This window comes from Pyrgilauda ruficollis, unplaced genomic scaffold (genome assembly GCF_017590135.1).
Source record: "Pyrgilauda ruficollis isolate IOZ18807 unplaced genomic scaffold, ASM1759013v1 scaffold25, whole genome shotgun sequence".
Lineage (NCBI taxonomy): Eukaryota > Metazoa > Chordata > Aves > Passeriformes > Passeridae > Pyrgilauda > Pyrgilauda ruficollis.
In genome coordinates, this window is record NW_024523822.1 from 12,136,144 (window position 1) to 12,152,202 (window position 16,059).

At 39.7% G+C, this 16,059-nt stretch overlaps 1 protein-coding gene across 1 annotated transcript in view; it reads left to right on the forward strand.

The window, feature by feature from the left end:
• The first annotated feature begins 2,622 nt into the window (after nucleotides 1-2,622).
• Nucleotides 2,623-16,059, forward strand: part of EMC2 (ER membrane protein complex subunit 2) — a 36,204-nt gene continuing 22,767 nt past the window's right edge. Inside the window, exons 1-4 of the mRNA XM_041470803.1 lie at nucleotides 2,623-2,757; nucleotides 8,780-8,893; nucleotides 9,541-9,605; nucleotides 13,725-13,810. Coding sequence (XP_041326737.1) covers nucleotides 2,670-2,757; nucleotides 8,780-8,893; nucleotides 9,541-9,605; nucleotides 13,725-13,810 — 353 coding nt within the window. The 5' untranslated portion in view covers nucleotides 2,623-2,669. The remainder of the gene's footprint in view (nucleotides 2,758-8,779; nucleotides 8,894-9,540; nucleotides 9,606-13,724; nucleotides 13,811-16,059) is intronic.

Here is a 16,059-nt window from a genome sequence, read left to right on the forward strand (position 1 = left end):
ACCATTGCCTGCCTCTTGCCAAGACAAAGTTGTGGGCAGGTGCACAAGCATGGAGCACAAACACGGAACCAAAAGTCCAAACCCCTCCCAAATGCTTCAAACACACATTTCTGAAATTTCAGCTCCTTCAGCGCTAGCTGACAGAGCTTTTAAAAGGATCAAAATATTGGATTTATATGCCTAAAAGTTCTGTCTGTCCCACATTAGGCATTCCAGCAGCACTGAACTCTCCAAGTTAATTTTTCTTTTTATCTCAGCTATTTCAGTGTTACCCATAATGTGTAGAGCAGGTGTGTGCTAAATACTTTCTGCATCTGGATCATAATCATTCTGTATTCACTCCTTTACACGTAGAACAAGAATATAAATTCCCTACTCATATACTACGAGGAAAAAATATAGAAATATTTCTGTAAAGTGTTCAGATAATATAGACACTGGCATTTTAAAATTAGATGGAAGTACAGCTATGCTGTACTTCCATCTAATTTTAGGTCTAAACAGTGTAGTCACTTAGAAGATCAAAAACCACTTTAGAGAGAAGAAAAATCAGTAACTCCCCCCTCTTTCTAGACCAGCATTTGAATTCTAGATGAGGCCTTTTAGCTGTCCACATATTGATATGTAATTACACTGTAGATAGTATTAAGAACTGTTAGTTTATTGTAGTCAGAGGAGGAACATAAATACAGAAAGCATTCTTGATATTAAGGTTCATTTGTTGATGGAGCTAGAGGATTGATTTTGATTTTGACTGAGAGATTTCCCCTGAAAGATCTTGTTAGAATTAAATAACAGACAATTAAGTTTCTGGTGATATTTTCTAAAACCCAGTTTCTTTAGTATACATGAATTTAAAAATCCATCACCTTTTTTTTTTTTTTTTCTTCTCAATGTCTTCAGCAGAGCTACATCTGTTTCTTACCAACTATACGGTATTGAAATTGGGAGCTTCATTTACTAAGAAACACTTCATCTCCACAGCAGAAGCTGTGATGCCAGAAGGTAAATAGTGGAGAGGACACAGAGGTGGGCACGGCTGGCCCCACTCCTACCTGTAGATACCCTCAGAGCTTCTCCAGCCCATGGTCAGAAATTAGCACTGTGGTGGTTCACTGCCCATGGGGTGTCTGGGGCACAAGAAGAGTGTATTGGTTTTGCACAGCCTGGTTTTTGGTAGCAGGGGGGCCACAGAGGTGGCTGCTGTGGGAAGTTGCTGGAAGCTCGCTGGCCAAAACCGGGCCAGTGAGAGAGGCTGGTAATGTGAGAAATGAAACACTGGAGATGGGAGCTCTTTTTCAGAGTGGCAATTGCTAGTTAATGTTGATGAAGTTAATAGGATCTTAATTTGAAGTGTTGGTCTGTTGTTGAATATTGGATGTTAGAGTTCTGAGATTTGCCTTTGGTTGCCACTGTTAAGTGTTACTGTCTTACCCTGTATTTGTATCCCTTTCCCTCTTCTTCTCCTGCTCCCAGAAGGACTTGCACCTGGACTGAATTTAATGAGGGGCTGTTGGTACAATATGGACTCTCTCAAAAACAACAAACCAGCACATAAACTATGGTTTTAAACTGGCAGCACCACAGGGAATCACCCACCATTTACCAGAGCCAGATTCTTTCCTGTTACCATAACTTAAAGAGTACTCAGTCTGGATGACACCCCTAAACTACCAGCCAACATGGTCTTCCTAAGGACTCTTGTAAGGATGAAAGCCCCAGCTCTGCCTAGAGACAAAGCTGCACTCCTCCTCCTCCTCAGCGTCGCCCTGTGGGAGCAGTGGCGGTGTGCGCAACCCCTCAGGTTCGCCACCCAAGAGCTGTTCTCAGTAAAGGCCTTTTTAAAGGAGCTGGATTCCTGGCCCTGTTTACTACAGTAACAGCTCTGTGATGACATATTTAAGACGGAAATCACATCAAAGTCAAGTTTTTCTCCTAGTCAAAGAAGAGGAGGTGAGAACATGTGAAGGAAAACAACATGGCAACACCAAGGTCAGTGGAGAAGGAGGGGCAGGAGGTGCTCCAGGCACTGGAGCCGAGATTCCTCTGCAGGCTGCGGTGCAGCCATGGTGAAGCCGCTGGCCAGCGTCAAGCCACGCACAGAGAAATCGATGGTTCACCCTTGATGGTTCACGCCCCTCACCAGGATGCCAGGGGCAGGAAAAACACTGGCAGTTCTCATGCTGAACCCAAACCACACCGGCACCTCTGCGCCCGGTGTGTGATCAAGGTGTAAAACTTCATGCCATGCGAACTGGCCCTGGACAGTTTTTAAGGACTGTAACACAGAGAATTAACCTGCAGCCCTTAGTGCCACCTGAAGTTTGGGCTCTGACGTTTTAACCCCGGTGTCCGCGGGCGAGACGGGAATGGAGCGCCGCGGACTGAGTGTCACACGTGGCCTCGTCACCGCGCTCCCGACGCGAGCACGGACCAACAGAGCCCAAAAGCCCGGCGGGACAGGCGCCGGCTGCCTGAAGCTTCGGCCCTTCGGGGGCTCCCCTCCAGCGGGCCGAGGCTCTCTCTGGCCGCCGCGACGGTGACGGAAGGGATGGAAGGAGCTCCGCGCGGACCCGGCCGGGCGGCGCGGGCGCTGCGGGCGTCAGGGGACCGCGCACCATTGCCGGGCTCTGCTCGGCCGCGCCAGCCCCGCTCCCGCCCTCCCGCCAATGACGGCCGGGGCCGTCACCCCACTACGTCACGGCGCGGCCGCCAAGATGGCGAAGGTGTCGGAGATGTACGACGTGACTTGGGAAGGTAACGCCGCGCAGCCGGCGGTCCCCGCCCGGGGCAGGGGCTGTGCCCGGCCCGACCGGCCCCCGGTCGAGGGGAGGGGGCGGCGCTCCCGGAGCGCGGCGGGCTCGGGCCGGCGCCGGGCGGCCGTACCCAGGCCTGGGGAACAGCAGCGAGGGGCGGCGGTTCTGGCGGCCGCCCGGCTCCTCGGGCAGCCGGGCCGCAAAAGCGGCGATCTGCGCTCCGCTCCTCGGTGCCCGCAGGTCCCCGGACGGTGAGGCGCAGCTGGGCCGGAGTGTCCCGCTGCCCCGGTGCGAGGCGGCCCAGCCTCCCCTCGCCTCCGCTCCGCTCCGCGGGGACCGACCCCGCGTCTCCGGGGCACCGGGCGGCCGCTGCGTCGCCGCTTGCCGGCCTTTTCCCCCTGGGTACTGCACTTAGCAGCAACAAGGGTCTCTTGGCAGGGTCAGCTGTTTGCGTCATAGTTCGTCTGTTGGTGAACTGAAAATTTCTTGATACTCTTGTAAAGCTCGATCATAAGCATTTATGGGCAAACTTCAAGGAGGTCTGAAGTGACAAAAGTTTTTGCTAATCCCACCCTCCGGGTCTTTACAGCTTTCACGTCTGTTCGATCGTAATGGTGGTTTATTTTTCATATAGCAATACTGTCTGAGCTTTACTTGACATTCTCAGTGGTTATTTTTCCATAACCAGTATTACCATGTGAGCTCAAGACAGCACTCAAGCCCTTTCCAATCTCCTGTCAAGAATAAATGAATGGTTTCAGCCATAAAGGGAGGACCTTTAGCTATGTACCATGCACTGCAAACATTATAGTGTACAGAAGATAATGCACAGAGAAGTTGTGTGATCTTGGGTTTTCATTTACATACTGCCAATCTGTAAAGAAATAATTGAGTAGTAGAATAATTGCCCAGTCATGAATTAATGCTTGGTTTGATTTTGTAGCTAGCAGGAGGAACATTGGGAAAACCTCGATTGACCATTCTTTTATCTCTTGAATGAACATATAGTACTTGGGAAGCTCAGCTTGGATGGAGATCACGTAGATCATTACTTGTGTTACTGTTAGATTTTCACAGAAGTTGCCCCAAACCACCTTGTGTTGAAAAATTTTCCAGTTTTTATTATTCTTGAGCAGATGTTTTTACAAAATGTAGGGACTTAGTTGTTTGGGGTTTTTTGTGTTGTTTTTTTTGGTTTTTTTTTGTTTGTTTGTTTGTTTGTTTGTTTTTGGTTTTTTGTTTGTTTGTTTGTTTTTGTTGGTTTTTTTTTTCCCCCAGTTGTTCTTGGGTGTCAATGATGGAAAAGAGCAATGAGCTTTTTCACAGGGTGGGTAACACACATGTGGACATGTCTGTACATTCAGCCCTAGATTGTTTGGGCCCAGGGTATTGCAGAGTGTATGTTTATACTCTAACGTAGAGGCCAGGTCTAGGATATTCAAGCTTACTGCTTCTGGACTTGGCTAATTCATACTGAGGTGAGCTTCCTGCTCTTTGAAATAACTTACACATTTTGTTTCCAAGAATTCTCATTGACAGTTGTGGCATTGTGGTAGGTGTAGAGTTTTGCATATAGGTGGGGTTGAATGAGAAATTTCAGAGGACCAGCTTATGAGTTTTATCATATCAACTTCTCAATCTCTTCAAGCGTTCATCCATATGAAAGGCTGGTGTGTGTTGGTACAGGGGACTGTCTCCACTTTGGAAGCACACATTTGTAAAATTATGTATTTTTTTTCTCTATTGCAAGAGTAAAGTAAAGTGAAAAAGGAGTCCTGCAACAGACCATGCAAGGACTCTTCTTAAAAAAGATAGCTTTTCTCTGTTCTCTGTGAGCTTTAACAGATCCTAGTGCAATGTAGCTTTTCATGGATGAGGAGATCCCAACAGTGTTGTGACCTAGTTCCTAGCAAAGAACTTGAACACAGTTCTGGGAACTTTATGTAGCTCATTTTGAATCTCTCTAAAATGCCTAATTTATGTGAAACCAGGTGCATGGTTCATATGTCCTTTATATACCCAGGCCTTTCTAAACAAGACATTTTATACTTACATATTGCTTAAAGATGAATCTATGATTCAAGGTTAGGAAAGAATAACATGTAACAAGTGAAGTAGTCTGTACCTTGCTTTGCTTTTCACTCAGGTTCTTTAAGACAGAGGTAGAAGTTTAACCATGGTTAATTTTTTTTAGGTACATGCATGGTACAGGTGGTTAGGAAAGATAACTGAAAATAAGTGTGTTTTCCAGTGTTGGAACTGTGGTTTTTATTTTTTCTTTCTTTATTTTGTTGCTGTATCTCAAGCTTTTAAGTGTGTTTGGAAATCTGTGTAGCAGGAAAACATCTTGTTTAACTTTATGGTCTTGTTCAATGGACTTAGATGATCCAATACCACAGAGTACTGTGTTATTGCAAGAGTAGCTTGAATGTTGTTATGTAACATAATATTTCACAGTACAGCTTAATTACTTGAGACAAAGGTGTTATGTTGCTGGTTTTTTTTTTTTTTTTTTTAATACTGGATCTAATTATTCTGGAGAAAATGGCATATTTCCTGGTTCCTTCATAAATAAAATAATTAGAAACTCTGTGGAGTGACAGGAAACCAAAAACTGTCGGTGTAGCCAAGGAGTGTGATGTAGCGGGTTTGCACATCACTTGGTACCTGGTAAGGTGTAACCTCTTACTAGGACCTTCTTAAGTTATGTAGAACTTCATAGAATAAATATTTATCATATTTTCAGTGATACATTAAAGATGAATTTGTCCCATGAGTGGAAATATTTAAAAAAGCAAACACCTGTGTAACTTCATTTGAAGAGCAGGTTTTGGAGTACACAAGTGTAAAATTAGCACAATCTGCACACAGGCAGCAGTTCAAGAACTATTAAAATAACAATTGACTTTCACAGAAAATGCATCTGACATATTGTCAGAATTGGACAGAATGAGCCAGGTTTTCTTTTCTTAACCTTGCACAGCAGCATAATGGTGTAAACACATCACACCCTGCTAAAGGGAAGCAGTGCCTTTCAGCTGTCACTGCTGAGCTTTTTGGGGATCTTTGAGTTCTGTCACGGCAACTCTTCTTTCAGTCAATAATTCTCTTGAGTAGTTATCAAAATGAAAAAGGAATGGCATAACTAGCTTTCTTTTGATATAAATTGAAAAAATGAAGAAGTATTTTTTTTTAGATTTTTATTAGCTCTGAATGCCTCTTGCTTAAGTTCTCTGTAACATTAAATTAGTACTGCTATTTTCTGTATTAAAAATTACACTCCTTCAATAGTGGCTCTTTAAAACTTTTCATTAGCGTGTTCTTGTGAGACTTTTTTCAAGAAACTCTTTGTCATTTTTGAAAATATCATAAAATGCTTTATAAGATGAAGTTTACCAATGTGTGTATCTTGGAACACCTTATATACAAAAAGAGAAAATTCCAAATTAATTTAAAAACCGAGCACTTCTGTCTTTAATGTTAGGTGACAAACTCCCCTTCTATGACTTAGAAAATAAATCCATATTCAGTATGTATGGCAAGTCTCTAGGAAATAGGACACATCTACCATTTCATCTCTGTAATAATCTATGTGCAATTAGCTGTTTCTGATGTGGTTTTGTTCTGTGCTGTCTTTGCTCTCTTTTTAGCTATTTCTAATTTTCAGTTGTAATCAAAGGGTCAGATCAGTTTACTCTGGATTTTATATATGGATTTATGGGATTACAGCAGGCAAAGGTGATCTGCTGTTTTTTTTTTTTTTTTAATTGAAGCCCTTTAGACAGCAGAATTGCCAGGGTTAGAGGCAGAATCTGCAGCACCCAGCGTGACACCTGTGCCTCTGCCTGCACCTGCCAGATGAGAGTGCACAGAGGTGGGCTGTGGGTGAAGATTTGGTGTCTGTAACAGAGATACCAATATACAAATGAGCTCTGGAAATATAACGTCTGCGGGGTCCTGTGTGACTGCTGTGGTAGCAGCAATATGCCAGGGTGACATTCTGGAGTATGCAATTTCTGTCTGTCCCAGAGTGATAATTTCCTTCATTTCATCAGGTGCTTTTAGATTTCAAGGACTTGAAAACTATGATCCAGTTCATCAGTGGAAGTGTAGGTAATTATAGGAGGATTTTTTAATATCTGGTTGTTCAAGCCAAATGAACTGACACCTTACTGGACACAAAAATGAAACACAGGTTGTGTCTCTTAGCTTCCCTGGTTTGGGGCAAAAGTAAACATTGTCCCAAGTGTCTCCCTTGTAACATTGTGATTTACACATGCCATGGGTGCCAATTTAGAAAAACCCGAATCTAAAACAAATGTATCAATTGCTCAGCACCAGCCTATAGGTGACAGGAGAAGTTTTAATTAAACTTTTGACATTTCCTTATCTCACTTGTTTTTTTCTTCTAAAATCTGTAATTGTGTCTCCCCAGCCTTGTATTATGTCTCCGAGACTCATGCTATTATTGTCTGACTCTTTTGATAGATTTCTTAGTAAAAAATTCATTATTTGACAACATTGTAAAAAGACGTATAATTTTACTGCAGTTCTTGGTGTTTTCTTTCTTCTACCTTTTACATAAAATTTAGTATTTCTAAAATCAATAAATGTTTCATTCATCAGCTGATGTTCTATTCTTTATCCTAGAAGTTTTTTTCCATTGCTGTAAATGTTGGACTTGTGTGATGAATGGTAGATGTACCTTCTGTTAATACATAATTCAGACACTATTCCATTTGGAATCACACTGGAATGAAGGCATTGATAATTTCCAAGTAAATGAGTGGGTGGAAATCAGACAGCTTATTTATTTTTAGGCGTTTAGCTTGTCAGCTTTTGTGAATGTTTGTGTTCACTCACATTCTTGCCGTCTAACGTTGAATTTCCAGGGACCATCATATGTCTAAAACCATTTAACTTTGCCCATGCATATGAAATGTAACCCTGTGGTGGTTTTGGTTCAATTTCAAAACACAAAATGTAGCACAATAAGAGTCTTATGAGCGATCCGAGATCACTTCAGGTAGATGGAACAACTTTTAGTGCTTAATTTTTAACTGTCATTTACATTAACTCTGTGTTTTGAAGTGCAAGAAAAACTGACAGTGTTTAGTTCTATTGCTGTATTTGTTTTTCCAGATGTTGTAAAATTAAAAAAAAAATACTAGTAAGAGTTATCCTGGTACTTTCTTATTAATAAAGCCACTATCTAGTAATGAAAACTATTTGCCTTAAGTTTTCTCAAAATTCGTTCTTGTGTATAGAACAGCTATACTTAGATAAATGTATATGTATATAAAATCAAATTCTTAGCAATTTCCTGGTTTAGAGGATAAATAAAGCTCAGGCAAGGTAGCATTCTCTAGCTGACTTGATGAATATGCCTGCTCTCTTGGAGATCTTAAATGTACTCTTGGAACAAAAATCCTTATAATAAAATAAACTGTCATTTCTATGTTGCCTAGGGTAAACAGTGATATTTTTTATACCTCCGGACACTTCCCTCATGTAGAAAGCCTTAACATCCATGTGTACCTTTATTGGAGCTCCTTTCTCTAGAAATGTGTGGATTCCTTTCAGAGTGGAAGTTCTAATGTTTTTTTTCTAAAATTTCAAGTGAAAATTTATTCACCTGTAGCAGAAATTTTATTTTAGTGTTTTTTGTAAATGGGTGAAACTACTCAGGAGAAATCTTGTGTAGCCTATTTTACCTAACAATGGTTAAATTTTATTATTTATTGGATAACTAGGTATACAATTTTTTTTACTTCATGTATTATTGTCCTGAGAGACTGCTAACTTAGAAGTTGAATTGATAACGTTAGAGCATGAGCACAGTGTGGGTAACAAGGTTTCAGACATCTGTTCTCTAGTAGTTTTTTAATTTTAGTAGAAGTCACTTTCTTAGCTCTGTTGCTCTTTAATCCTGTTCTTCAGATGTGTGTCTCATCTATTACATGCACATTCAAACGCCATTACTATCTGAAAATCTCAATTTTTTTTCTCCCCTTTGCCCACAGATATGCGTGATAAAATGAGGAAATGGAGGGAAGAAAACTACCGAAACAGTGAACAGATAGTGGATGTTGGGGAAGAGTTAATTAATGAATATGCATCTAAACTTGGAGATGACAGTAAGTAAGCAATCACTATTTTAAAAGTTCCCTTGTCTGTTTTGGTTTTGTTTTTTCAGTCTGTATTTTAGTTAACAGCCTTTATATTGTCTTCTAGTATGTGCTGATGTTGATGAAGTACATATTGCTTTCTTAGTCTAATAGGTTTCCGGAATTCCAAGAGCTTACTTCTTTCCCAAATGTGGGCTGCAGTGAAAACAGCCTTAAAAATTACATGATAGAACTGTTAGCTTGCTATATTAGTATTTAGACTGCAATGTGAAAACTTCATTTGAAACTATTACAGAGATATTATTTGCATGATTTTCTGTTCTTCAACTCTGTGACAGAAATTGAAGCAAGTCCTCACAGGGATCTGTCTAGAACATGGCAGTTATGATTTCGGGAAAAATAGAGAATTAGAGCTTTTTTGCCTTTCAAGATGTCAAAAAGTACTTTGGCACTGAAAGTGCTAAATTGCTTAAATAAGTTGTTGATTAATTCCAGCAGTTTCTTAATTTGTTTGTGTTTCAGCCATGATTTGTGGGAGTAGAAGGGGAAAAATATACAGACAGAATTAATTAATCCTGTTTACATGATAGGTGCTTCCTATTATCTTAAACAAACCCCAAACCAATTATCTGCATTTATTGTCTCTTTGTGTCCAGTTTGGATAATTTATGAACAGGTGATGATTGCTGCCCTGGACTGCAGTCGAGATGATTTGGCATTGGTAAGTTTTCAAGCTGACTTTTCTTTCACACTGTTGTGTATTCATCCTGGGTGTCTCTTCCAGATAGTTTTTTGGACGTTACAGCATATTCTGAACTCCATAGCTGGGACTGGTAGAAAGAATATCTATCAAGAAATGCAGAGCTATGAAGAAACTGCCACCACTTACCTCCTCTAAGGCATAACTTTTGTTTAGACAGATCACATATCTTCCAATAGCCATGAAAATATTTACAGCTACTCTGGTATGGGCTAAAGGTCAAGAATAATACTGAAGTTGCCATATTGTACAGAGAGTGTTTGTTTATTGAAACCCTCTCAAATTATATTGGTTTTCTGAATATTTTGAGGTAAAATGACCCATCTTACATATATTATATATCCTGTTGGCTACCCTGAAAGAAAGTCCCTGACATGTTGGAGCAGGTCTTCAAGATTAATAAGGAGCTGGACTGCATGGTGTGTAAAGAAAGGCTGGGAGATCCGTGTTAAATCTTAGGAAAGCCAAGAAGGGATTTTTGAATACTGATGGGAAGGAAGGTATAAAGAAGTTAGGCACATATTTTTATAGGTGTGAAACAAAAGACAAATGTGGGACATAAGCTGTAACAAAGGCACTTCCACTTATATATTATGAAAAATTTAGTGAATGCTTTATGAAAAATGGCACGTTGAAGCTGTGGAATCTCCTTTGGAAATGCTTAAAAATAGATTGGGGTATGGCTCTGCACACCCTTGGAAACTGGCTCTGTTTTGAGTGGGAATTTGGAGCAGGTGACCTCCAAAAGTCCATTGCAATCCAAGTTATTTGGTGGTTGTTGATAAAAATATTGTTAATGGATATTTGAGTCAATTTGTATGCAAATTTATTTGAATGATATAAATAACAATTGAGATAGAATTAACTTATTTTGAACTGTAACCTGGTTGTTAAATTGAAGACAAAAAAAGCCACTGAAACAAACAAACGAAACAACTGAGTCAGCTTAGCTGATCCTTTAAAGCCAAAATCAGAAGAAAACAAAGGCTTACCTTGTGCCCTGAAAGCCGTCAAACTTGAGCTTGCTCTAAGTAAAAAGCCATTTTCAGGGCTCCAGGTCTTTCACTGCAACTGTTCCTCCAGTGCCTTGTTCTCTGTCAGATGACAAAATACCTCATAAAATCTTTGAGGTTTGTGTGATGTCATTTGGGTAAAACTTAATGCAAGGGGAAGGGAGGCAGAACTAGACAGGGTTATCTGGCCATATATATGTATGCATATCTTGAAATGGAATATACTGGAAAATGTAGTACAAGACTTTGAACTTGTGAACCCACTGAACTTCCCTCTCTTTTGTCCGTCAGAAGAAAGTACTGTTGTAGTATAGCTGTTTGTTTAAACAAAAATAAATAGGCTTACTGTTTAAATAAATACATTTCTGTGTCCTGATTTATATGTAAAACAGATTTGGTCTTTATTTTCAGGGTCTTTTAAAGAAGACTTTCACAAAATTGTTGGCAGAGCCAGTGTTGAAAGATCAGTTGTGAAACATTCTTTATTTTTACTAACCCTGGCAGGGAGTTTAGATTTCAGTGTCTGTGCCCTTTAAGGAATATTGCTTGAGATGAGAGAATGCAGCATTTTGTATACAGCTTGGAAATAAGATTAAAAGCACAGGTAGAAACTTAGAGGGATTTAATTTTTTTAAAATTTGATTTATTTATAATAAATAAGTAGTTAATTTGAACAGGTTAACGTCATCTGTGGCATTTTACTAGAGCTGTAGCTCCAAAGTAGACAAACAGCTTTGGCTCTTCTGTTTTTTTAGCAGTAAGATTTTGACAGCTGGGATGCATTTTGCTTGTGGGGGGGATAGATATCATCTACTCCAAATGAGAAGCTGAGGTAGTTTTCAGAGTAATTTCTCTGACTTTCGTCTTTTCTTTTGCTTTCCTTAATTATTACTTTGTCCTTTCTGTCCTGCACCATAAACCCATGTGTAATGCATGCCCCTGCTGCAGCCAACACAGGTGGTTTAGTGCAATCACCTATTGTTGGCAGCACTTGCATTATCAGTGTTTTACCTGCTGAAGTCCAGGTTTACATTTCCCTGCCTTTGTCTGATGTTTAAAAAGTCAGAAAGCAAATGAAGTGCGAGTTGAAGTTTCACATGCAAATTGTGTTTGCCATTGTAACAGAAAATTCTGAGACAATGTCACACGTACATTACTTGTGACATGGTGCAAAACCAGTCCTCAATAAAATAAATTATTATGGGGATTACAAGTCCCATTTTAAAAAGAGGACATTCAGTGCTGCTGAGTCCAGAACATTTTGAAGATATAGCTGGTATAGTTTATTAATGTGCTTTTGGTTTTTTCAGTGTTACAGTGAGTTGTTCATGACTTTCCTACGACTTTTCCTGTCACTTTACTGTGTCTGATAGCTTAATCTACAGGAGTTTATTTTGGCCCCTGGACTGTTCTGTTCGGTTCAGTAATGGTTGTGTAGTGAGATCTAATGTGAACAATTCTCTTGCATTAATCCTGCACTTGAGCACTACTTTGTTACTGTCAATGCGGATTTTTTAGTTTTAAAGTTCATCTACAGATTGTGGACTTTAGTGTTGTAAATACTACATTTTTTTTTATTTGTGCTGTTATTTTTGAGAAAAATAGTACGTGTGTTTATAAAAATCACAATCCTTCAGGGTTCTCTGATCACTAGACCACATGATGGATTTATTGTATGCAAAAGTTCTTTTCAAAGTCTACAAGGTTATCTGGGTTCTAAAAGCTGGAATGAGTCTACTTTTCTGGAGTTTTATGTAAATTTTCCTGTCTCTTTAGAATGGTCAGAGATTAGTTCAGTCACCATGTAACATGCTGCTAAGTGCATGTAGTTTTTTATGACTAAAGCAACAGCAGTTCTTCTAGACATCACTCAATGTGCCAGTAAGCGATTTCTGTGCTAAACCTGAGCCTTTCTATGTGAAATTGCACTGTAAGGATCTTGGTTCATCGCAAATTAAGTTGATTGTGATGAAAATAGTCTGTTCTTGCTTGAGGCTAAGCATCACAACTTTGGTCACTGTTGCTTTTCTCTCTTCTATTTCTTAGCATCTGGGAGGGATGTGAATATTCCTCTTGGATGTGCTTTAGCAACCTGTTTATCTACAGAAACAAAGAGGGATCCTATTAATTGTTACTGATTTGTACTTTGTCCTTTGACCAGCGGATTTGATGAGATGAAACAGATTATGTAGATAGGCCTCTGCTAGAACCTTATGTCTGAAGAACAAGTTTCTAAGTTGAGTTGCACAAATAAGTGTCTGGAAGAGGATACATCGTGAAGCTTTTAATGTGATGCACACCACTGGTCTGTTTTGAGAGCCTATAGACTGTCCTGCCTCCCACTGTCATGAGTCAGCTAGGAACTTCACAATGCTATTTAGCCACATCCATGATATAGTTATGAGTTAGCTTGCTGTGGGGAAGTTGTGACTCAGTCCCTCTTCCAAATGTCCTCTGCTAATCCAGAAAAATCTGCCTATGATGAATTCTTTTTATCCAACCCAGGTGTCTCATTGATTTCAGGAGTTAAAAATTATGCCTCTTTTGCCAGCAGGCTGTACCCAAGCCAGTGGCAAACATTTTCTTTGGATTACAAAATTTTATTTTAAAAATAAACACAGAGCATTGTATTAGCATAGTTTGTTCCATTGTGAAATATCCATTTATTAAAGAAGTATCACTTAAGCTCTCACTGTCTTTGTTTTTTATACTGCCTTGTGTTACTGTGGGGCAACTAAATAGAATTCAAGTTTTAATAGTGTCAGAGCTGTTTAAGTAGGTGATTGTAATTTTCTGGGCAAATAACTATTTCCAAGGGGGCCTGACAATCTAATGTCCTGTATGGAAGATACTTCTTAAAATCAGTCATCTAACAGACAGAATTTCAGTTTCCAACCTTGTCAATGCCTTTTATTGCTTGTTTCAAAAATTGGTATTTACTTTTACTCAGAACTGGCATGTCAGGTAGTTGAATTATGAGTGAAGGCCTTTTTTTTCTGTTTTTTTCTTCTTCTAGCTTCTGTGAAGATAATTATATTCACAATAGTATTTTTGGTTCTTTGTATAGTTTTGTCTTCAGGAATTGAGACGGCAGTTTCCTGGGAGCCACAGAGTTAAACGATTAACTGGAATGAGATTTGAAGCCATGGAAAGGTAAAACCTGAATTAAAAAAAAATGTACTTTCTGTCTGAAAAAAAATCAGTGCTCTTTCTTAAAAAAGCATTCAGCCATTGCAAAGTGGCAAAATAATGCTGGGCAGTTTCTTTATAGGAAATAACATTGTCCATGATCATATTAAGATTTTTAGAGATCTGTATTGCATTTTTGCAGGTACTGTGTTTCATTTTTGCAATCTTCCCATCAGAGATCATAGATCAGAAGGATCTCTTACTTCACAGCATAAGCCATTATAAAGTAGAACACTGCAGAGTTTTTTGGCAAATTCTCTAAGGCCTAGGTTTCATCTCAGAGAGCTATGGCAGCATATGAAGACTAGTGCCAGGTGGTTTTTTGCTTTAATTGTTCTTCTGTACTCGTTATTACTGCAGGGTGCAGCTCATTACCCTTGTTTCCTGAGTGTAGGTAAATGAACTTAAAAATGATTAAATTTATATAGTTTGTTATAGAAACAAATCAAAAAACAAATGGAATAGAATGGCTGAACATAAACATCAGGCTGACCTTTTTGAAATATCATGTCAAAGGGTTATAACATACTAAGTTCAACAGAAATTACTAAAATAATGAACAGATCAAAACTTTGCAATTTTCCAAATGAATGACCTCAGGACTTGAGGATTAACTTTATTGTGCACATTTCTCCTTGGATACATCTTTGTTGTCAACATTCTGTTCTATAGCCCTTGTCTTGGGTGTTAGGAATGACTTCCAGTGCATTTGAATGATAGGAAATCTGTTCCATGCCACATTTTGCACAGAGTTGGTGAGTTTGGAGTCTTTGGGCCATCTTGATAAAAAGGAATTGGAAGTACAGCCTAAATGCTTTTTTAAAAGATACTTATTTAGCATATGTTCTTCATCCATTACATTTTTGCAAAATTAGCTTTGAAAATGATGTTTGATATGAAGCACTGATAAGTGTCCATTGCTTGGATCAACGAGAATGAATAAATAGACTCCATTCACAGGAGCTGTCTCAGGGCAGCCAGATGCTCTGTTTCACACTCACTTTATATAAGGTGCGTATTTTTTAAGAATTTCCATTAAACTAAGCTCTCTTGTCTTCTTTTTATATAGGGTAGGAAGACAGAGAATTACAACAGCTTTTCCCCCTTCCCGAAACCTATTCAGAAGTACAATGGGTCATAATTCCCTTTAGGCTTATGTGTCTGCATTAAAGATGTTACTGAATGGGACCTGATCTTTGTGGGAGATAACTGCTGCACAAACATCATGTGTGGTTTCAGCAGTGAAGCACTATTGAGATCAGAGTATCAAGGAGCAGAGAAAGTAACAAAACCCGAAGTTTCATGTCCATAGGTTTTCTCTAGAAGTCAGAGCAGAAAGAGGCTTCAGCTTGGGGTTGTTTTGAACAGGAACCCATCTGCAGGTGCTCTAAGCCTTGCCCCAGCAGAGCCTGTCTGTCTCCCCCAACTAAAAAAGAAATCCAGAAAGATTTAGGCTGCAGGCATCATGTTTCGCTTCAACTGAAGTGAACTACTTACTAAATTCCAAGTGACTTGTAGGATCTAGGGACGATCCTGCTTTCCCAAACAGGAAAAGGAAACAGTGAAGAACATCCCCATAGACTGAGACATCCCTGTAGACACTTGCTCATAAAAAGAATAACTTTCTGGAACTTCACCATGTGAAGCTGGGATTATGGCCGTCAGATTCAGTCTTCTAAAACGCATTTGACAAAGCAGCAACTAACAGAGAGCACAAATACAGCATTTTACAGCATGTCTGCTCAGTTCTGTAGCAGTTGCCTTCTGCTCCTTTCTGCTTTTGTGCTTCCTTTCACAGTAGTTCCTACACCTCAGGGTAGCTGGAGTGGACAGCTGAGCTATGCTAGTGTCAGCAGTGCTTAGGGAGCAGTGCAAGTATGTAAATGAGTGTCTGAGGTGATGTCTAAGGAATGTGGAGCATCAGAAGACAATCAGTAGTATCTCTGACAAACTGCTTGTCAAACTACACATGAAGACACAATGTATGCCCTAGTTCTGTGGCAATAGCACAACAGCTGTGTAGTGAAATGTGGTTTGAATTATTTCATTTGCTGGGGCCATGTACACAGCTGACTGAACACACAGAGCTGTTTCCCAGAAGGTTTGGAGTGCCCATAGCACCTGAAGTAACCTGTTTCAAGCACACTTCAGATAACAGAATTAATTGATAAACAAATAAAAAAAGTTGGAAATCGTGGAAGACATTTTCTGTA